Source organism: Papio anubis, chromosome 1 (assembly GCF_008728515.1).
Source record: "Papio anubis isolate 15944 chromosome 1, Panubis1.0, whole genome shotgun sequence".
NCBI lineage: Eukaryota > Metazoa > Chordata > Mammalia > Primates > Cercopithecidae > Papio > Papio anubis.
Genome location: NC_044976.1, coordinates 87,421,491 through 87,445,491, shown reverse-complemented (window position 1 = coordinate 87,445,491; position 24,001 = coordinate 87,421,491). Strand labels below are relative to the sequence as shown.

General features: G+C 40.2%; 2 protein-coding genes and 1 long non-coding RNA gene across 10 annotated transcripts in view; 2 read left to right on the top strand and 1 right to left on the bottom strand.

Moving 5' to 3' along the window:
- LOC110744185 overlaps window positions 1-24,001 on the bottom strand; it is a 131,103-nt gene that overhangs the window by 60,790 nt on the left and 46,312 nt on the right. The gene's annotated exons all lie outside the window — the stretch shown is intronic.
- On the top strand, window positions 1,160-17,202 carry GBP1 (guanylate binding protein 1). Its single transcript, XM_003892159.5, is given in 12 exon segments — window positions 1,160-1,331; window positions 4,475-4,683; window positions 7,760-7,887; window positions 8,969-9,078; window positions 9,344-9,540; window positions 10,146-10,388; window positions 11,191-11,471; window positions 12,098-12,310; window positions 13,072-13,174; window positions 13,415-13,447; window positions 13,450-13,607; window positions 15,584-17,202. Coding segments are annotated over 11 exon segments (1,770 nt in total). The 5' UTR covers window positions 1,160-1,331; window positions 4,475-4,493; the 3' UTR covers window positions 15,698-17,202.
- LOC101016723 (guanylate-binding protein 3) overlaps window positions 1,227-24,001 on the top strand; it is a 59,936-nt gene continuing 37,161 nt past the window's right edge. The window contains exons 1-2 of one of the 2 annotated variants that reach the window (XM_017944367.2): window positions 1,227-1,331; window positions 2,214-2,327. The gene's annotated coding sequence lies outside the window, so the exon portion shown is untranslated. The remainder of the gene's footprint in view (window positions 1,332-2,213; window positions 2,328-24,001) is intronic. The other variant, XM_031650573.1, reaches the window with a different exon arrangement.

Here is a 24,001-nt window from a genome sequence, read left to right as displayed (position 1 = left end):
GCATAGTGGTGCATGTCTGTAGTTCCACCTACCTGGGAGGCTGAGGCAGGAGAATCGCTTGAACCTGGGAGGTGGAGGTTGCAGTGAGCCAAGATTGTGTCACTGCACTCCAGCCTGGAAAACAAGACTGAAACTCCATCTCGAAAAAAAAAAAAAGAAAAAAGAAAAAAAGAAATGCTCACACAAGGTTGGGTCTGGTGGCGCACACCTATAATCCCAGCAATTTGGGAGGCCGCGGCAGGGGGATCATTTGAAGGAAGGGGTTCAAGACCAACCTAAGCAACAAAGTGAAACCACGTCACTATAAATATATTTTTTTAAATGAAATGTTCACTCAGGCTTTTTACTATTTTATTTGTTTTTGCTGCAAAATAGAGATAATGCCACTTATTCTGTATGTTAGAAGTTTTTATTGAATTAGACACAAAACGCTAACAGCTCTTAGAAAACAATCTATAAAAATAAAATCACACTATAATGAATTTAAAAATAAAAAACCTGTAAATAAAATATTTCCACAAATTTTCACTTAGCAAACAAGCAGCATAGTGAAGTAGTTCAAGAAGGTATGGGATCATGAGTGCCTGGGTTCAGATTAATTACAGTGCTATGATTTTAGACAACTAATAAAGTCTTTCTGTGCTCAGTTTCTATAAAACCATGAGGAAATATTATGAGTTTTCAGTTGTGTGATTCATGTAAAGCCATCAGTACTGAGCCTGGAACATGAGTACAACACATGGAGCCCCCTCCTGACTGTGTGCTGGGCATTAACTGCCAGGGGCTAGGCGTTCATGAGAGTGCTAAACATGCCCTTTCCTTATGTACTGCACCTCTCAAAGAATAGGCAGCTCCACTGTGAGTGTGTCTATTATTTTAGGAAATTGTATCTGAAAATTAACGTGATGCCTCCTCATTCTAAGATTCTCAAACTGACTCAATCCATGAGACACGTATCATTGTATTCAAAAGCTAATGGACATTTTGTTAGACAACAAATGGTTTCTAAGGTTTCCAACAACAACCAAAACAAACAAACAAACAAACAAAAAAATAAACTTTGAAACTTTTGGTTGAGCAATCATTAAACCCTCCCACTGGCACATTCCAGTAATTCCATTTATGGTAGTGGAGTCAGTGACTTGAACGAAGTACTTTCAGTTTCATATTACTCTAAATCCATTATAAATCTGCTAAATTTCTAAATATTTCATAACTGAGGAAATCCCAGACCTACAACGTTGGAACAGTGAAATATTAGTCCAAGGATCCAGTGAGAGACACAGAAGTGCTAGAAGCCACTCCTCGTGAACTAAGGAGAAAAAGAACAGGTAAGAACTTTTGCTACTTCTCATTAATCAGCTTTCTCTCTAGCTCCAAAGGATCTCAGCTCAGGGATATGGAACCTATAATGTTGTGGCAGGGATGGGAAGGAATTTATAAAAGTCAGTTTGTTTTCTTAAACATCACCAGAACCAAATTAGGCTGCAGATGAGCCTGAAGCAGGACACAGGTCAGATGAAATCCTGGTGTTATCAGGGACAGCATGGCCCTCAGTGCCACTACAGTGCTTGTGTTGTCTACAGCACCAGTAGACAGGGGCAATCAAGACTCCCTGGGTTCAGATTAGTCATAGTGCTATGAGCTTAGATAACTGATAAAGTCTTTCTGTGCCTTGGTTTCTACAAAATCATAGGGAAATACTTGTTATGAGATTTAAGTAGTGCAATTCATGTAAACCAGTCAGCACTGAGCCTGGAACATGAGTACAATGCATGGAGCCCCCTCCTGACTCTGTGCTCGGCATTAAGTGCCAGGGGCTAGGTGTTCATGAAAGTGTAAAACATGCCCTTTCCTCACTTATTGCACCTCTAAAAGAATAGGCAGCTCCCTTGTGAATTGTCTCTTGTTATAGGAAATTATATCTAAAAATTAATGTGATGCCTCCTCATTCTACAACTCTCAAACAGCTAATCTTGAGATACATTCCATTTTTTTCAATACCTAATGGACATGTTCTTAAAACAATAAATGGTCTCTAAGATCTCTTCCAACAAAAACCTTGAAACTTCACTTTAAACCCTCCTACTAGCAGAATCCAGAAATTGCATTTATGGTTATTGAGTCAGTGCCTTGAAAGAAGTACTTTCAGTTTCATTAGGCTCTGAAGCCATTACAATTGTTGCTTAACTTCTAACTATTTGATTACTGAGGAAAATCCAGAAAGCTACGTAACATTGGAGGGGTAAAATAAAAGTCTAGCGATCCAGTGAAAGAAAAGAGAAGTGACAGAAACAACTTTACCTGGACTGAAGAGAAAACCACAGATCCTATTGCTTCCTCTCCAGCTCTGAAGTACCTCAGCTCAGGGACGTGGAGCCTATAACGTTGTGGCAAGGTTGGGAAGAAATTTATAAAAATCAGTTCCTTTTCTTAAAAATGACCAGGACCAAATTAGGCTGCAGCTGAACCTGACGTGGGACACAGGTCAGATGAAATCCTGGTGTTATCAGCAGCAGCATAGCTCTAAGTGCCACTACAGTGCTTGTGTTGAACGAGGCACCAGCAAACAGGAACTAAACTGAGAGTTTGAAATGCACTAGGATAGTCTTTCTCTTTGTTGACATTGTCTGTGTTGACTAGGGACATGATTACATTTCCACTGTTAGTGATGGAGCTTGCTGAATCCTACTTCTATGCAGCTAAGAAATGGAAAGAGTTACAAATGGGTTCTTTTCATGAGAAGGAAAGAAGAGCAAATGAGAAGCAGAGTAAGCACCCCACTGACACGTTAAAGACAAAGAAAAAACTGAAACCCATCATGAAAGCAGTATACTTTTTATTACGCTTTTGAACTTTGTTTCAGAATGGATTACTTTCTTTAGAAATAGTCCAGACTCACTAATTTCCTAGTGCCCACTGATGCCCTGTCGCTTAGAAGTGAAATTCAACCCCACTGCTTCACTAAAGTGCTTCCAATTTTGTTTTCTTTTAGTAGAGAGTGGGGCCTAATGTGTTTCCTCTTTAATTCTCCTGTAATGCATCTCTAGAGAAAATATCTTTGCTTACTTTAACCTCTCCATGCACTCAGACTACTTTGATCCTGCCTTCTGGAAAGTCTTCCCCTGAATTCCTTGTCAAGACACTAGTCTCATTCATGGCCTTCCGGTCTGACAGTCTCTCTCTCTCTCTCTCTCTCTCTCTCACAGACACACACACACGCACACGCACACACACACACACACACTCCCAGCCCCTTAGCTTCCTCTTCTCCACTCCTACTATTCCTCCTCTTTCTGTTTCTCTTTCTCCTACCCTACCAAATGGAAAACAGAAAAAAACAGAAATCCTAAAGCTGCATCGCTGGAAATATATTTTATTTGAACAACTTCCTAGGTAGCTCTCTTTATCTGCCTCTTGATCTTTTAATTCTTATTGCATTATCTGGGGAGAAACATTCAGTATTTGCAATTTTGAATTAATACCCTCACTGAGTTAGAGGCTACCTTATCGTGACTCTAATGAAACTGAAATTTCATGGCGCATTTTGGGAGGCCGAGGCGGGCGGATCACAAGGTCAGGAGATCGAGACCCTCCTGGCTAAAACGGTGAAACCCCGTCTCTACTAAAAAATACAAAAAATTAGCCGGACGCAGTGGCGGGCGCCTGTAGTCCCAGCTACTCCAGAGGCTGAGGCAGGAGAATGGCGTAAACCCGGGAGGCGGAGCTCGCAGTGAGCAGAGATCCGGCCACTACACTCCAGCCTGGGCGACAGAGCAAGACTCCGTCTCCAAAAAAAAAAAAAATTCATGGCTCTTCTCTTGGACATGCCCCTTCAGAGCCCTCCGAAGGTTCCCTAGCCATGTATTTCACATGTTTGTATAGTTCTATAAAGTTTACAAAAGTATGTTACATTGTTTCCACTTCCAGAATGGCACTGTGAGCAGCTTTGTCAATCCTCATTGCAGTGAAATAAGCATAACCAGTTGAAGATGGAGGAAGGAACACATTTAAAAATCTTTGAAAATTATTCTAAGGATAAACATCAAACTATGAACACTGATTCACTGTGTTGGATGTCTATTCACTGTAAGAATTAATAAGTAAATCAATATTGAATTCCTTACAAATAGCTAGGATGCAAAATAAATCCTCTAAATCCTATTCTATCTTCCATTAATTGACTAGTGAAAATATTTAATAAGAATCCAAAAAGAAAGTTTTCTACAATAAATTAAATGAAATATTTGGGTTGTGAGAGTAGTTGAGTGTTGATAAGTCACTGTCATGCTAACATTTTTTGTAATGAGTTACTTTGACTATACTTCCATAACTTTCTCAGATGATACAGATTTTGCCTCATCTCTCTCGCTGTCACACACAAAACTTTTGGCCATACTGGGGAATCTTATGATTATCCCTTATAGTTGCAAAACACTAGAAATTTTCATTTATTTCACCTCCTCTCTTGCAGACAAGGGAACACCCTGGACATGGCATCAGAGATCCACATGACAGGCCCAATGTGCCTCATTGAGAACACTAATGGGCGACTGATGGCGAATCCAGAAGCTCTGAAGATCCTGTCTGCCATTACACAGCCTGTGGTGGTGGTGGCGATTGTGGGCCTCTATCGCACAGGGAAATCCTACCTGATGAACAAGCTGGCTGGAAAGAAAAAGGGTGAGTGGCATGAGCAAAGATCTGCCAAGTCCCTTCTGTCCATCTACACAGTCAGCATCCATTACAAGGGTGTGAGGAGAGAAAGAGATGAGGATGATTACTGAAAGCTAACTTTCCATTCACAGTCGGGCTCCTTATCTTCATGTTATTCCAGGGGATAAGATTCAATTCATTAATTATTCCATGATACCTTAGTTTCCCTTTCAAAAGCACAAATAATGCCTTTCCTGAAAGGAGTAAGACGGTAATAAAAATAATTAGTGTACAGAAAAATAACTATAATAAACTATACAATGTTTATTATAATTTTTATGCAATATCAGAGAGTTTACAGTGATCTTTAAGGTTGAAAAAATGTTTCAGTCCGTATTGGATATTCTTTTCTATTGTTGTAAAAAATAAACATAAAATTTAGCCTCGTAACCATTTTTAAGTGTACAGCTCTGTGGCATTAATGACATTCACACTATTATACAACTGTCACCTCCATCCATATCCAGAACTCTTTCATCTTGCCTAACAGAAACTCTGTACTAATTAAACAAAAGCTCCACATTAACCCATTGCCTGCCATCATTCTACATTCTATCTCTATGAATTTGACTACTACAGAAACCTCATATAAGTGGAATCATTCAATATTTGTCCTTTTATGACTGGCTTATTTCAATTCATATGTCTTCAAGATTCATCAGTGTGTTAGCACATGTCAAAACTCTTCCTTTCTAAGGCTTAGTAATTGTACGTGTATACTAATTTGTTTATCTCTTCATCTGTCAATGGCCACTTGGATTGCTTCCACCTTTGTCTGTTATAAATAAGGCTAATAGGAACATGGGTGTCTGAATATCTGTTCAAGTCCCTGCTATCACTTCCTTTAGGAATATATCCGGAAGGGGAATTGCTGGCTCATGCAGTCGTTCCATGTTAACTTTTTTTTTTAAAGAAATCACTATACCATTTTCCACATTACTATACTGTTTTACATTCCCAACAGAAATGTACAAGGGTTCTAATTTCTCTGCATCCTCACCAACATTTTTTATTTTCAGTGTTTTTTTTTTTTGATAGTGCCCATATGAATGGATGTTAAGTAGTATCTCGTTGTGGTTTTGATTTTCATTTCCCTAATGACTAGTGATATTGAGCATATTTTCATGCGCTTATTGGCAACTTGAATATCTTCTTTGGGAGAATATCTATTCAAGTCCTTTGTTCATTTATTAATCTGGTTTTTATTTGCATTGCTTTGTAAATTTTTTAATATTTTCTAGATATCAATCCCTTATCATATACATGTTTAGCAAATCTTTTCTTACATTCTATGTGATGCCTTTTTTAACTCTGTCCGTAGTGTCCGTTAATACACAAAAGTTTTAAATTTTGCTGAAGTCCCACTAATCTATGTTTTCCTTTATTGTCTATAGTTTTGGTTTCTTATTAAAAAAAAAATCACCAAATCCAATATGTAAAACTTTTACCCTTTGTTTTCTTCTACAACTTTTATAATGTTAACTCTAATGTTCAGTTATTTGATCCATTTTGAGTTCATATTTGTAAGTTATAAGGTAACAGCCCAACTTTTTGTTTTTTGTTTTTTGTTTTTTTTGAGACAGAGTCTTGCTCTGTTGCCCAGGCAGGAGTGCAGTGGCATGATCTCGGCTCACTGCAAGCTCCACCTCCCGGGTTCACGCCATTCTCCTGCCTCAGCCTCCCGAGTAGCTGGGACTACAAGCGCCAGCCACCATGCCCAGCTAATTTTTTGTATTTTTAGTAGAGACGGGGTTTCACTTTGTTAGCCAGGATGGTCTCGATCTCCAGACCTCGTGATCCGCCCACCTCAGTCTCCCAAAGTGCTGGGATTATAGGCATGAGAAACTGCGCCCGGCCAACAGCTCAACTTTTTAAGGAGATATCTCATTTCCTCAACATCATTTGTTAAGGAGACTCTCCTTTCTTCATTAAATGATCTTGACACTGGTACTGGAAATCATCGACCATATGTGTCAGAGTTTATTCATGGGCTGTCTTTTCTATTCCATTGGTTTATATGTCAGTCTTTATACAGGTACCATACATGGTTTTGTAATACGTTTCAGAACTCAGAAACTGTGAGACTCCAACTTTGCTCTTCCTTTTTAAGATTATTTTCATCATTAGGGGATCTCTGGAAATTTCATATGAAAGTTAGGATGGATTTTCTATTTATACAAAGTAATTGGAATGTTGGTAGGGATCACATCAAACCTGTACATCACTTTGGGTAGTAGTGACATCTTAAGAATATTGAGTCTTCCAATCCATAAACACAGGATGTCTTTCTAATAACTTATGTCACCTATAATTTCTTTAAAGGATGTTTGAAGTTTTCACTCTACAAGTCTTTCACCTGCTTGGTTAAACTTATTCCTAGGTAGTGTATTCTTTCAATGCTGTTAAATGGGATTGTTTTCAAAATTTCCTTTTCTTTTTGTTTGGAAAGGAAATTAGAATTTCCTTTCTAATTTTATTTTTTACACTGATTTCTCCACATTGACTTTGTATGCTACAACTTTGGTGAATTGTTTTAAGAGTTCTAATCTTTTTTTGTGGAATATTTAATGTTTTCTACAAATTACATATTATCATCAGCAGACAGAGATAATTTTACTTTTTCATTACCAATTAGGGTACCTCCTTTATGCTTTTCTTGTATAATTACTCTGGATAGGACTTGCAGTGTTCTGTGGAACACAATTGACAAAAGTAGGCACCCTTTCTTGTTCCTGATATAGGAAAAGCTATGATGCTTCACTATTAAATGTGAAGTGAGCTGTGGATTTTTAATATATGGCCTTTATTATGTTGAGGTACTTTCTATTTTTACTTTGTTGATTATTTTTATCATGAAAGTCTCCTGAATTTTTCCATGCATTAGATATTCCAATTTCCTATTTCTTTGATTGTAAGTAAGTAAGGTGAATAGTGATTGTTGTTTCGGTTCTCTCTCTTAACCTTAAATATGTTACCTTTTCCTTCAATTGCCAGAACTGCCTGTTACTAGATCTTCATCTCTGGTCTCCTCTCTCCCTTGCAGGCTTCTCTCTGGGCTCCACAGTGCAGTCTCACACTAAAGGAATCTGGATGTGGTGTGTGCCCCATCCCAAGAAGCCAGGCCACGTCCTAGTTCTGCTGGACACTGAGGGTCTGGGAGATGTAGAGAAGGTGAGACTCAAGGATCCAATTGTGGAGTGAGCCCCTCTTCTCTGAATATTTTATGCACCATTTAATTGTTTATTAACCATTAACTATAGGCTGTAATATGTGGGGTTTAACACAGATGCATAAAGGGAGCACAAATAATCCCAGTGTTATGAGTCTTATCCTGCAGAGAACTTTAGTTAAGAATTTGGTTGCTAAAGCCTCGTGACTTTGTATTTAAACTTAAATTCTGTCACTAATTCAGTAGCCTGAGAAAATTGACTTATTTTAGCCTCAGCATTCCAACCTTCAAAATGTATGGAAAAGACCTATGTTGGCCACATAGTATTATTTTGAATATTTAATAAGATAATACATTTCAGGTGTATATTAATTACTTGATAAAATAGCAACTAATAGTATCAATCTTTTTTTTTTTTTGAGACGGAGTCTCGCTCTGCCGCCCAGGCTGGAGTGCAGTGGCCGGATCTCAGCTCACTGCAAGCTCCACCTCCCGGGTTCACGCCATTCTCCTGCCTCAGCCTCCCGAGTAGCTGGGACTACAGGCGCCCGCCATCTCGCCCGGCTAGTTTTTTGTATTTTTTAGTAGAGACGGGGTTTCACCGTGTTCGCCAGGATGGTCTTGATCTCCTGACCTCGTGATCCACCCGTCTCGGCCTCCCAAAGTGCTGGGATTACAGGCTTGAGCCACCGCGCCCGGCCAATAGTATCAATCTTATATGTGAATTTTGTTATTGAAAAAAAAAGAGAAAATTTTAAATTTAAATTGTACTTCAGGCCTTAAAATGCCCACCAACCTTGAATTTTAATTTTGCAATTATCTGTTGATGATCATTAGACCTAGTAAGAATCATAGTAACCCAAAAACACTCGTCAAAAAACTACCCAAAGCCACATCCTACTGAGAATAATTTTTGAATTGTCTTCCTTTAATAGGTCATTAGTGTTAAAAAAAAAAAAAAAAAAAAACAAACAAACAAACAAAAAAAACCTCTAACATATGAACATTGTTTTACTACTGTTACTCTGGAAAGTGCTGTGACGATGAAACTTGCTCCTGACTCCAGCGTGTCTTGACTTCCAGGGTGACAACCAGAATGACTCCTGGATCTTCGCCCTGGCCATCCTCCTGAGCAGCACCTTTGTGTACAATAGCATAGGAACCATCAACCAGCAGGCCATGGACCAACTGCAGTATCCTTTGTGACCCAGAACAGCACCAAGGTCAGAGGGGACACCTGTATTCATAAACCAGCTGCCTGACTATGAATCCTCATGAATCAAGCTCAAGAGGAGAAAACAAAAAATAATGCAAGTACGAGGAGCGATCCCATGTATCCACTTTAGAAATGACATTTAGGTTAGGAGCAAAGGAAAATGGAAGGTTTGGGAATGTGTTGGACTAATATGGGATGAGGTCCCTGTTCATTTTGTCACATTTCCTTAGTTAGCTACTCAGCTATGTGACAGAGCTGACACATCGAATCCGATCAAAATCCTCACCTGATGAGAATGAGAATGAGGATTCAGCTGACTTTGTGAGCTTCTTCCCAGACTTTGTGTGGACACTGAGAGATTTCTCCCTGGACTTAGAAGCAGATGGACAACCCATCACAGCAGATGAGTACCTGACATACTCCCTGAAGCTGAAGCAAGGTAACGGAGAGCTTCAACTGATAAATGAGGATGAGAAAACAAAAGAAATTATCATTTTTCAGTTTACTATTGCTAGTTTTCCCAAATTTGCAGTTTTCTATGTCTTCTGCTGGCTATTCCTAGAGATTAATGCTTGTTGAATATCCAGATTAATAGATGTTATTTTAAATTACATTTGTCATTGTTCTAGAACAAGTTTCTTGTTCTTTCACCTTTGTGTATGCTGTGATTAGGTTAATTTTATCTCCCTGCATAGGGTTTGTGATCTTCTACTTAGCCATAGAGTATGGAGTATAATAGATATTTTTTAAAAGAACATAGACTAAAACATGAACCGTATGCTAGTCCAAGCACTGGCAAACTACAGCCCAAGACACATCATGGCCAATCCTGCCTGCCAGCTATCTTTGTAAACAGGGTTTTCTTGGAATAATGCTACGCCCATTCATTTACATATTGTCTAAAGCTGTAGTCATGCTCCAATAACAGAGTTGAGTACTTGGAAAAGAGACCATCCAGCCTGAAGAGCCTAAAATATTTACTATTTGGCCCTTTACAGAAACACTTATATTAGGCAATTTTATAATTTTTTTACGTTTCTCTAGGTACCAGTGAAAAAGATAAAACTTTTAATCTGCCCCGACTCTGTATCCGGAAGTACTTCCCAAAGAAGAAATGCTTTGTCTTTGATCGCCCCGTTCACCGCAAGAAGCTTGCCCAGCTCGAGAAACTACATGATGAAGAGCTGGACCCCGAATTTGTGCAACAAGTAGCAGACTTCTGTTCCTACATCTTTAGCAATTCCAAAACTAAAACTCTTTCAGGAGGCATCAAGGTCAACGGGCCTCGTAAGTCCCCTTCCTAGTACTTCTGCTCATTGTTTAAATCTAGAGGAGCATAGAATAACTTCCACCTAGTTTAAGCTTTGAAAAATCCCAGTCTACTGCTATATTTTGTTAAATTCTAGATGGCACCAATGTTTCTAATATATATTGTTACTCAAATTTCCAGTCTAGGAAAAGGCCAAAGGAAAAAAAGTTCTACTGCTTAAAATTGCCCTATGTAAATATAACTGTAAATAATTTAAATAGGGAAAATTTAAAAGTCAATTCACATGGCTGTAATTCAAGGACTTATATCTACATGTACTTATTGGCTAGCACACTGAAAAGCACATATGCAACATTTCCAGCATTACAGAAAGCGCTTTTGAACAATACTGTGATAAAATAATCCAAATGGAGGACTCCTTTTTATTGGATTAGTGTCATTTGTTTCATACATATTGATCGAATGCTTACTGAGAATAGACTAAAAATATAGACATAAATGAAATAGATATGGTTCCTGCCCTAATGGTGCTTGGGGTTAAAACGGATGCAAACATTCAATTAAGTCTATGTAATCTAATACAAGAACTCTCAAATGTTGGTATGCATACATATCTTCTGAGGATCTTACGAAAGAGAAAAGTCTAATTCAATAGATCTTGGACAGGGTCTGAGAGTCTGTATTTCTAGCAAGCTTCCAGGTGATACTCAGGACATTGATGCTGTGAGAAAAATAGGTGGTATTTGACATGCTCAGAATTACATGGAATAGAGACTTTCTTTACCACAAGAAACATTATCATTTGTTTTCCATATGCAGGTCTAGAGAGCCTGGTGCTGACCTATGTCAATGCCATCAGCAGTGGCGATCTGCCCTGCATGGAGAACGCAGTCCTGGCCTTGGCCCAGATAGAGAACTCAGCTGCAGTGCAAAAGGCTGTTGCCCACTACGAACAGCAGATGGGCCAGAAGGTGCAGCTGCCCACAGAAACCCTCCAGGAGCTGCTGGACCTGCACAGGGACAGTGAGAGAGAGGCCATTGAAGTCTTCATCAGGAGTTCCTTCAAAGATGTGGACCATCTATTTCAAAAAGAGTTAGCGGTAATTTTTGTCTCAGATTTACATGGTTTAGGATCATGGAAGCCAAAGTAGGAAAAGGAAAGAAAACGAGTATTTATTCTGATAGAAGTAATTCCTCCCAGCTTCCATAATGGTGAAAACAACAGATTTGTAATCGCATCAATCAGAAGCACCAATTGTATTATTACAGACCCAAAGTGCTAAAACATTTTTTCCTGAATAATTTTCCCTTTACTTATGCATATAACGGACAACCAGAGATTCTAATAAAATTACCTGCCCACTCTTCTCAGACTGATTTGATATTCTAGCCAAACACAAAGAAAATTTTTATCCTAATTATCTTGAACACGCTTCTGATCAGCCTCATTTATTCCATATGAAATCATCAGTCCAATATGCAAAAGCAGAGTTTTCCTCTAACGGTTGACATAAAGCTATCAATCTCAGCCCTGAATCTCACCTCCAAAAAGAAAGCGACTTCAGTAGAAAGTGGGGTCAGGAGGAAGAGGGTGCTCCTGCTGAGGAGCTTGTCAGTTTCTCCAGAGTCATTAACTTTCTATTTCCAGAAGTCTTTCCCAAAATTCTGAGGTCAAGCTCACATCCTTTCCCTGTTACTCTTTTTACTTCCTATTTTTACATTAAAGGCCCAGCTAGAAAAAAAGCGGGATGACTTTTGTAAACAGAATCAGGAAGCATCATCAGGTCGTTGCTCAGCTTTACTTCAGGACATTTTCAGTCCTCTAGAAGAAGAAGTGAAGATGGGAATTTATTCAAAACCAGGGGGCTATCGTCTCTTTATTCAGAAGCTACAAGACCTGAAGAAAAAGTACCACGAGGAACCAAGGAAGGGGATACAGGTAACCAAGATTTATCTGTCAGTTATGGAAATCTGCTGACCTGCCTCCTACAAACACTAAGGTGACCAAGTCTCATTGCACACAGGTGTGCTTTTTTGTTTGCATAACATTCATGCTTTTATTCAATAACAAATGCAAAGAGACTGTTATACCAAATATGTCCTAGGTGCTCATCAAACAGAGTACAGTCAATTAACTATTGAGTTATAAATTCAACTACCAGATGAAGCACAAAGTTATTATTGTCATCATTACAGCTGGGCTTTTCCTGTTGCAAGAGAGAGGAACCTAATGATGGCTGCTTAGACAAAAATAGTAATTCATTGATTTAGGCTGCAAACTGGCTTTACAGGACAGGTGGGTCTAAGGTTTCAAATCCCCACAGTTTTCTCCCTCCCATCCTCCCTCTATCTGAGTCACTCTGATATTTGCTTTCTCAAAGATGGCTTCATTCCCCAGCAGGCTCAGCCCATCTGGGACCACAGCATTACCAGTTCCAAACTTAGAGCCCTTAATCTAAACAGGACAGAGACCATCTTTTTCCCAGTATCTATATTAGCCTACTAAAAATGACTGCTAAGTAGGATGCTCTGATCAGCTTGCCAGGAGCATGTGCCTGTCACTCGGACAGGGAATTTGGTCACCAAGAACAACAGGGTCAAGAGGAAGAATTCCCAGAGGAAAGGATGGCAGGAAGACGAACAGGAACACCTGCTTCCAGCCATTTCCTACTGCTCACTCTGTGTTCTCTGGGTCCTAAGGCTGAAGAGATTCTACAGACATACTTGAAATCCAAGGAGTCTATGACTGATGCAATTCTACAGACAGACCAGACTCTCACAGAAAGAAAAGGAGATTGTGAAGGTGAGGAGTGAGTTAAGAGATTAGATGGCCTCAAAAGCTCTAAACATTGAAATAACTTGACAAGATAAACATGAGACGGTTTAACTAGAGCAGGATCCACAAAGGTGTGTCTTATTTGCTGAGGTCGTCTCTGAGTAGGGGAGCATCTGCAGTCAAGAACAACGACAGGTAAGTGTAGAAGGAAGAATGAGGCAACAAGATAACCCCACACAAATTTTTCTTCTTCCTTTTCCTCCACAGTGGAACGTGTGAAAGCTGAGTCTGCACAGGCTTCAACAAAATGTTGCAGGAAATGCAAAGAAAGAATGAGCAGATGATGGAACAGAAGGAGAGGAGTTATCAGGAACACTTGAAACAACTGACTGAGAAGATGGAGAGGGACAGGGCCCAGTTGCTGAAAGAGCAAGAGAGGACCCTCGCTCTTAAACTTCAGGTATCTAATTGCATCACCTCGAGGTTTCTGTTTTTCTGTTTTCTCTCCATTCTCCCTGATCACAAACTTAGTGTGGCAGGGAGAACATAAAGTCCAGGGGAAGGACCCTGCTTGCTTGCTTGTACTTTTCAATTCCTGTCTGTCCGGCCTGAACTGGCTACTGCCAAGTCTGGTCACTAAAAGATTTTTATTTGCAGTTGTGTAACATTCAGTCATTTATCAGTATATCCTTCAATTCAAGGCAGCTATTATCTGCCAGGCATTATTAAAATATCTGTATCTTGGCTGGGCGCGGTGACTCACACCTGTAATCCCAGCACTTTGGGAGGCCGAGGCAGGCAGATCACGAGGTCAGGAGATCCAGACCATCCTCGCTAACATGGTGAAATCCCGTCTCTACTAAAAATAAAATAAAAATCCAGCTGGGCATGGTGGTGGGCACCTGTAGTCCCAGCTACTGGGAGCTGAGGCAGGAGAATGGCATGAACCCAGGAGGCGGAGCTTACAGTGAGCGAGTCGTGCCACTTGCACTCAATCCTGGGCAACAGAAGCTGAGCCTCCGTCTAAAAAAAGAGAAAAATCTGTATCTCTTGCTTAATACCATATGAAGAAAGAACTATATCCTTATTACTTAAAAGAAGAAACAAAGGTTCCAAAAAGAATAAATAATTAAGTTCACACAGCTAGTAAATACATCGGAGCTGTCTTCATCACTTAGTGGAATCCACAATGATTATTTTTTTCTGAGACACCTTGTAGGAAATTAAATTTAAGAAAACCTTTATGAGCAGAAAGGCTCCTAACCCTCACACCTGTGTGATACTCTGCTAATTCTGACCATTTTTATATCCTGCTCCCAGTTTGTTTTGAGTTGTGAGCTATGTGCAGAAACTCAGTGTGGTCAGTCTGGCACTCGGATTTCTTACCTATCTTCGGCTACCCCTGACACCAAGGTGTGGCAGCTTAGATCAAATTTCCTAATGCATGATTCATATACCTTATGAGATTTTGAGGGATACTTTGCTTATTTCTGTGTTATGTCATATACATAATAGTGTAAGGAACATGGCTGTGCTTTGATCAAGGATAAGCCAAAGTACGATGTTTACACCTTGCATGACTCAGTGAGTCTAGAGCACAGGCGTATAACTCCACTTGTCATCATAGCCATGTAGACATAACATAGAGAAGCTTACCACTATAGCCATAACATAGGGAAGGCCATCACTTGACTCTAAGCCACTATTGTCTATAAAAGGTATAATTCCCTGTTGACACTGTGCAGGTGCTGGTGCCCAAAGAGAAAGCCAAAGCTGTCCGTCTTTGCAGACAGACAGAGGGGAACCAGGACACAGCTCAGCCCACTCATGCCTAGAGAGAGAGAGAGTTAAACTGCTGACCTGGAAGGCAGGGGAGACCCGGCTGCATAGCTGTGTGGGGGGCTGCGGGCTAAGCAGCCAAGGCAGGGCAGACAGTGTAGACAGCTAGTGTGAGAAAGCTGATGATAAGAGCTGCTGCTGAATAAAATCATATTCACCTGCCTACGGCCCCCCGAATGGTCTTTCTGCTCATCTGCCCACGCCCTCCCAACCTCAACATGACCTGTGGCATAGTCGTGAGCCTGACAAAGAGCATATGTATAGGTAGGTATGTAAAAGAATGCATAGATAAGAGTTGAAGCCAAACATATGATCAAAACTGCCCACCAAGCTACATATAATTAATGGGGGGAAAATCAAGGCTGGTAATTTAGGTTCATCAAACATAGCAAAATGTATAAGCTAAAACTCTCTCTTAGCTAAAGGATTCCCAGGAGAAGAAATCCTGAGCCTGGATGCCCAAGCAAAAGTATAATGAAAATTAAGGCTAGAGAATATTTTAAGAGAAAATTAAATAACAAATCATTGAATGTGGAAACCAGATAGAATATTTCAATTTGCCTGATGCTACACTTTACTCCGTTTGTCCCTTTTTAGGAACAGGAGCGACTGCTAAAAGAGGGATTTCAAACAGAAAGCAGAAAAATGCAAAATGAGATACAGGATCTCCAGAAGAAAATGAGACAACGAAGGACATGTACCATAAGCTAAAGACCAGAGCCTTCCTGTCACCCCTACCCAAGGCATAATTGAAACAATTTTAGAATTTGGAACAAGCGTCACTACATTTGATAACAATTAGATCTTGCATCATAACACCAAAATTGTAAAGGCATGTAGTACAGTGATCAAAATCATGTTTTTCCTTTAAAAAAAAAAAAAGACTGTAAATTGTGCAACAAAGATGCATTCACCTCTGTATCAACTCAAGAAATCTCATAAGCTGGTACCACTCAGGAGAAGTTTATTCTTCCAGATGACCAGCAGTAGACAAATGGATACTGAGCAGAGTCTTAGGTAAAGTCTTGGGAAATATCTGGGCATTGATCTGGCCAAGTCTACAATGTCCCAATATCAAGGACAACCACCCTAGCTTCTTAGTGAAGACAATGTACAGTTATCCATTAGATCAAGGCTACACAGTCTATGAGCAATAATGTGATTTCTGGACATTGCCCATGTATTATCCTCACTGATTATTTCAAGCTAAAGCAAACTACCTTATACAGAGATCTAGAATTTCTTGATGTTCTCCAGAGGAAGGTGGAAGAAACCACGGGCAGGAGTAGGAATTGAGTGATAAACAAATGGGCTAAAGAAGAAAACTTTTCTTCTTGTTCAGTTCATCCAAATTATAACTTCAATGGGACACTTTAGACCATTAGACAATTGACACTGGATTAAGCAAAGTTACATAATGTCAAATACACACTGTATTTATGATAATGTATAATTTGCAAAGATGGACTTTAAAAGATGATGTGTAGCCAAACTGAAATAATTCAATTACTTATTGTTTAGAATGCTAAAGCTTATGCTAGTCTTTTCTAATTCTTAACAGTCATACTTGAAATCTTGCTGAGTTTCCCCAGAAGAGAATATGGGATGTTTTTTGACATTTTTGACCCATTTAATAATGCTCTTGTGTTTACCTAGTATGTGTAGACTTTATCTCATGTGTCAAAAGTCCTAGGAAAGTGACTGATGTTTCTTATAGCAATTAAAAATTATTTTTGAACTGAAAATACAAGGTATTTCACTAGGCTTCTTATTTCTGATTTTCTTTTTTTGCAGTTCTTTTTATCAGAAAATAAGGTTTTAGTCTATAGCAATAGTTGGCAATCTTTTCTGTAAATAGCAGATAGTAACAATTTATGGCTTCGCAGATCATACAGTCTCTGTCTGAAGTACTCAGCTCTGCATGTAGTGCAAATGCAGCCATAGAAAATACAAAAACTAATAGGTGTGGCTATGTTCCAATCAATTTTTACTTTCAATAACCAGGTGGCACCCATAAGCCATCGTTTGCAGAACTCTCTTTTACAGAAACATTGGTCAAAGTTTTACATACCTGCCTTGTGTTACTCACATGTATAAAAATCATATGGATGAAATTATATATATTAGAATCTTGAAAAAACTATGTGGTTATTCAAAAGAACACAGTAAGAAAAAAAGCAGGGAAGCAACTAATGCCATTAAATCCACATTAATAATCCTGTCTTTCCTAATTGCTTTGCTTAGAGGCCTTTTGTTACCTTGAACTACCTCTGATTCAATCACATGGCAAATGCCTCCTTTCACAATAGAGCGTGGGGCTGCCGAGCACTGTTTCTTCGTTGAACTGAAACTTCATAGAAGACCAGATGAGACCACAGAATACTAGATGAAACGTTCATGTAGATATGCTTGATATTTTCTTCCAAGCTCCATTGCTACAAAGGTGTAAATAAAATACATTTTTATGAGTTGAAGTAACTTCACAGTAGAAAATAATAACTCTGCCTTCAAAAGCAAATAATGGTTTCTTTGTTAATCAATAAAGCGTCAGAAAACGAAGAATTAGCAAAATTGAGTTACTTCCTCCCCAGTTTGGTAGCATTAATATTTAGACCAAATTCTGGCCGGGTGCTGTGGCTCGAACCTGTAATCCCAGCACTTTAGGAGGCCGAGGCAGGCGGATCACGAGGTCAGGAGATCCAGACCATCCTGGCTAATACAGTGAAACCCTGTCTCTACTAAAAATACAAAAAAATTAGCCGGGCGTGGTGGCGGGCCCCTGTAGTCCCAGCTACTCGGGAGCCTGAGGCAGGAAAATGGCGTGAATCCGGGAGGTGGAGCTTGCAATTAGCCAAGATCGCGCCGCTGCACTGCAGCCTGGGCAACACAGCAAGACTCCATCTAAATATATATATATATGTGTGTACACACACACACACACACACACATACATACACACACACCACATTCCAAACCATCTGACTTAGTTAGTACTTTTCTCTAACAGATGCCAAAATAGAATCAAGCTCTCTCCAGGGAGGCATGTTGCTTTCCTGTCCTTAGGCCCTCCAATGGTGTGCAAGGATGCAGGCTACGGTGAGTGGGGCCGGGCAGTCAGCAGCCCCCTGGATGGCATGCTTGGGTCCCACTAGCAGGCGACCTGGGCCTGTTGTCAGACTTCCTGATGTGTGCACACGCCTGCAGCAGCAGTTGAGGCAGCATAATCCCCAGGCCCGGGGCAGCAGGTTTGCCTGGTGGGTGGTGTGAGAGCCTGTCCTCAGGACACAGAACAGTGTCTGGGCAGACCAGCTCCAGAACCTTTGGAGGCACATGCAGATGCTTGGTGACCCTGCTTTGGGTGGAAGGTTGAGAGGGTTGCTGTCAGTGGCAGTGGCCCCAGGCAAGTGGCTTTCAGAAACTGAGGAGTGTGCATTTGGGCTCCCTTTGTCCAGGGGTCAGCCTCCCTGCTGTGGTGCACTGCCTGTTCCCTACTGCACCACTGGATTCAGCCCACGGGACAAAGTTGCAGCCCGCTGGATGGAAATGAAGAGATGTCAGCAGGGCTCCAGGGACGTGGAGATGCTGGGGCTGTTGGGCCCCAGAGCAGAACACAGTCTGGTGGGGGCTGGGCTCTCAAAATAGAGCTGCCGGGTAGCTCCTTGAGTCTTGGCAATGTTCGTTACCTAAACAAATGGAGGCCATTTGCCTGATTGCAATGGAAAGCCAAACAAGGAAGCACAAGGGTTTTGTAGAGGGAAAGGTTTATTTTTAGTCGACTAGCAAGGAGATGGGGAAAATGTTCAAATTTGTCTCTCAGATCTGGGGGTTGCGGCAGGTTTTATAGACAGAGGGTAATGAGGTGTGATCTGACTGCATTGTGCCATGAGGTGACCTCAGGCCTGGATCTGATCAGATCACAGATTAAGCCGTGAGGTGTCTCCTTCTTAAATCAGCCCTGCTCCCTGGTCCAAGCACTTAGGTTCCACCGTGGTTGCATGCTGAGTGTGTGTGGGCATGCCCAGGTAACATAACTGGAAACCAAGAGTCCGTGGCAACTGTAAAACAATGCATTATTTTATTACACAAACTTGAACCACACTGGGCTGATTCTGCATTTCAAATCCCCTTTTTTTCATTGTTCATTTCTTAATATTGAGGGAGAATGGGTGACAAGCACTCTAGTACTTACTGTTGATTAGGGCACGGACCTTGGTTAGAAGAATAAAATTGTTTAGCACGGTGTTGTACGACCTCCCTGATATCAGGGTTATGTTTCAGAAGGAGTTGTTTGATTCAATTTTAGGAAAATGCATAAAGTGTTAACAACTTAAACATTATTTCTTCCAGAGAACAGAAAGAATGCTCAGGTTTTATAGCCAAAGTTCCCATGCAGGTTCCCAGTCAGGTCTGTTCATTCCATTGAGAATTAAAACTCGAAACCCACTTAGTTCTGATTGGTCAACCCAGCTGAGTTCTAATTGGTCAATACAGCTAAGCCCTGATTGGCAGAGGCAGGGGAGCTGAAAAGCCCCAAAATAATAAGGTATGTGTTTTGGGTGAACTCAGAACGTGTGTGTGACCCCTTGTTAGCAAATGGCCTCTTGGCTCAACTTTAAATGTAGGCCCAGTTAGCCACTCAGGATGCATCTTGAAAGATGGGCTCAAACTTGTTGGCAGACAGCATTGCATTTCATCACAGCATGGAAGTGATTAGCTACGTGCTTCAGGTTTATGTGGTCTCTTCTAGGGACCCTGGTGGCACAGTAGTGGCCAATTGAGCAACTAGAGTCATTTACTTACAAAAGGCACTCAGGTACCTGTTAGATTCTAATCAAAGCCTCCTAGGTTATGTTGATTCTGGTTCCTGTCTGGAGTAAATTTAAAGTTTCATAGGTTAGGTCAGCATGATCCAAGTCTCTTGCAGATATTTGTTAAAACAGGCTAGAAGAGCCGGGCGCAGTGGCTCACACCTGTAATCCCAGCACACTGGGAGGCCGAAGCAGGTGGATCATCTGAGGTTGGGAGTTTGAGACCAACCTGACCAACGTGGAGAAGCCGCATCTCTGCTAAAAATACAAAACCAGTGGAGCGTGGTGGCGCACGCCTGTAATCCAAGCTACTCGGGAGGCTGAGGCAGGAGAATCACTTGAACCTGAGAGGAGGAAGTTGCAGTGAGCGAGATCCCACCATTGCACTCCACCCTGGGCAACAAGAGTGAAACTCCGTCTCAAAACAAAACAAAACAAAACAAACAAAAAAATAACAGGCTAGAATAATTTGAAAGAGTACCCAAGTGATTAGCCCAAACAGAAGGATCATTACGATTTGTAGGCTGGAACACAGAAGGTATCCTAGACTAGAGACAAAAGCCAGCTGAAAATAAGTGGGAATTCTACATTCAAGCCAGGAAGTCCAGCCAGGAGGCTTTTTGAAGTCTCCCTTTCAGAAACTTGGCTAACTTTAGGATCGTAGATGTTTCCAATTCAATCTAGCTGGATGTATTTACCCAGGTGCAGCAGTAAATGTTAGCAACAACACCAACATCACCCAGTACAGCAAGGAGATAGTCTAAAACAATGTCATTGTCTAGGACCACATGAGCAAGGGAGTTTGGGACTTCTGCTGTGCTCTGATGGTTTGGCCAGTGGAACAGGTCATTCTATTAACAGTACAAGAAATATTTCTGACCATATATTCATTCCAAGCAGGGCATAGTCCAAACTTGGACCCCAGTAACCTTCCTCTTCTAGCTGCTTTGCTAGAGTTAATCCTTCTGAGTAAATCACATCCTTGGTAATATCCCCAACTATAATCTAAGAGATTGTCATTAGTGTTCAGTTGTGTCTCCAGGATTCTCAAGTAGCTCCTCAGGTAGCAGTGGTGAGACTAGCTGGACAGATTAAAAATTGGGTTATTCATTTCTGTAGCCAAATCTCCTGATGAGGATAACTTAGGTATTATTTTTGCCTTTTGGGAGAAGGAAATATGGGCCTGATAGGTTTCTAAGAAGTCTCTTTAGGCTGAAGTGCTTGGTCACTATTTCTTCATCCCACCAAATATTCCCTTATCAGACCTTAAACTCCCAGCTCTCCCATATCCTGTTTGTCCTATATACTTAAAATTCCCACATGAAACACCTTCTTTCCATAATGATTGATGGTGGCTTTGTTTCCATGACCAAATCCAGACTGATTCACTGACATTTTGTATAATAATATAATTCTAATAGAGAATGATTCTAACATTCCCGAAAGTGTTCACTGTTTTGTGCCCCTACACTTTTCCCACAATATGAGCACCGGGTAACAACAGATGAGTGATTAGACTAGAAGATGGTGTCTATAAAGCCATGGACTGACGACATTGATTTAGACCATTTTTATTCTATACAGATATACATCGCTATGTAACTTCTTCATATATTCTCTCATCCTGAACACACGTTTTATAAATATGTATGAAATTTCAAAACAGGCCTGGCAGTGGTGCCTTATGCCTATAATGCCAGCACTTTGGAAGGCCAAGGCAGGTGGATCGCTTGAATCTAGGAGTTTGAGACCAGCCTGGGAAACATGGCAAGACCCCATCTCTACAGAAAAAAAAACAACAACAACAAAAAAATTAGTCAGAGGTCATTGGGCATGCCTGTGGTCCCAGCTACTCGACAGGCTTAGGGAGGAGGATCACTTGAGCTGCAGAGGCAGAGGTTGCAGGGAGCTGAGGTTGCACCACCGCACTCCAGCCTGGGTGACAGAGCCAGACTCTGTCTCAAAAAAAAAAAAAAAAACACCAGAAATTAGGAAACATAGTAATGATAACAACATAAAAGATCACACAGTCACAACTTATTACAAATTTTATGCTCTGGAAAACTTTTTAGAAATAACATACATTTAAATATCATGTTTAGGAAATGTGTTGATATTTAATACTTAATTGAAAGTTTTACTAAATTTTCAGTGTTCAAAATAAGACTTCTATGTACATTATTTCATTTCAGCCTCACTAAACAATATGAATTGGATATTGATGGGCTCATTGAGATGATGAAATAAGGCATAGAAAGCTCATGAACTGGGGAGTGGCCGAGAGGCTAGCATCTCCCTTTGGTGGCGACATCCTGCTTTTCCTCTATATTCCTAATGTGACAGAGCTGGAAGTGACATAGATTAGATACCCTTCTTCTTTCTTATCTTTCCTTCCAAATCGTTTATTCTCTTTCTTTAGTTTCTAAATCTTCCAGAAAGCCACAAAACAACAATACACATAAAGTGAAACACATGTTATCAGGCTATATTACTCACGACTCCCTTGCTCTAGGCATTCTGGATCTCCCAACCCCTTTATTCACTGAATATTTTAGCAGCTGACTCTTCCTCTCTTTATCACTACTCTTGTTGTTAATCTTTGGGGCCTTTCACATGCGGTAGACAAGCATCTAATACCCCAGTCTCTCAGTTCCTTGACCTCTGAGAAAGTCTTTTCTATCATCTCACCTCAGCCTCAACATTTTCTTTACAGTAACTAAACCTCCTCCATAATCTCACTGTCAAGCATCCCACACAATCAGCCCCTCTCATGACCTGCCTGCTCCATGTTGATATGTCAAATGCTCGATTCTCCATTCTCATGTTATGTCTCAGCAATACGACAAAGATAATCATCCCTTCCTTCTTCAGGCATTTCATAGTTCGGGCTGCTTATATAGCACACAGTCTTTGTTTTTCCCTATCTCATTGACCATTCTTTTTCAATTTACTTTTCTGAATTATTTCTACTTCTTAATTTCTAAATATCATAGCTCTTCAGTTTTTGAGCCCGTTTTTTTCTTTAATCCACTCTCTTGGCTTCGGCAAATCTCTATTCAACATGTCCAAATTTACAGCTCTAACTTCACTGCCTGTTTAGCGTTCCCACGCTGATGTCCAACAAATATCTCAAGTTTTACATATCAAAACTCTGATTCTCCTGTGATCTTAAACTTCATCCTCCCACAGTCTCCCCTATCTTGGCAAATATATTTCCTTTAACCCCATCCTTGATCCCTATTTTCCTCTCTGTCCTCAAGTTCAATTCAATAGCAAGTCCTGTTACCTCTAAATTGGAAATACATCTAGAGTTGAATAGAACCTCACCCTTTCTAGTCTAAGTCTATGTTGTCATTCACCTGGAATTCCACACTGGACTCCTAATTTGCTGTGTTCACTTTTGCCCTTCTAAATCTACTCCAGTCTTAGTGACTTTTACTTTTTTAAAAGTAAAATGAAAAACAATATACATAAGGAAAAATAACCAAATTATAATCTTACAGTAGATGATTTTTGAGAAGTACATCTGTCTCGCACCATCATGTAAGGAACTAAATCAAGGAACTAAATTTTGCCAAATACCCTCAGAATCTTAGTTATAGCATCACCCAAATTTCCATCTTGCTAGCCCATGTGCTCTATTGCTTGCTGACTCTCTCTGTGTGTCTCCCTCTTTCTCATTAGCTTACACACTCTTTTACTCTCTCTCCCCTTTCTTTTTTATCTCCCTCTCTCTTTCATGGCTTGCTCACACTGATGAAGGAAGTTATCATGGCAGAAATTTCACATGGCAAACAATTGGGGATGACCTTTAGTTGATAGCCATAAAGGAACTGAGGACCTTAGTCTAACAACTTAATGATAAAATGAATCCTGCCAGTGACCATGAGACTGAGTTTGGGGAGTGGATTCTTCCCCAGGAGGCACTTTGATTGCAGCCTGTGAGAAACCACAAAGAAGACACAGCTAAACCTTGTCTAGAATCTTGTGAACTTTAGAAAATATGAGACAATCAGTGCTGTTTCAAGTCACTACATTTGGGAGCATATTTCTTATGCAATAGCAGATACTAATACAGAAATGTTATCTGACTTGGAACATCACAGATTGTTACTGTCTGCTTTTTTCTTTATATAAACTGAAACATATACTATGTTTTGTTTTTTGTTTGACTTCTTTAACTCAATATTATGTGTTAAAATTCATG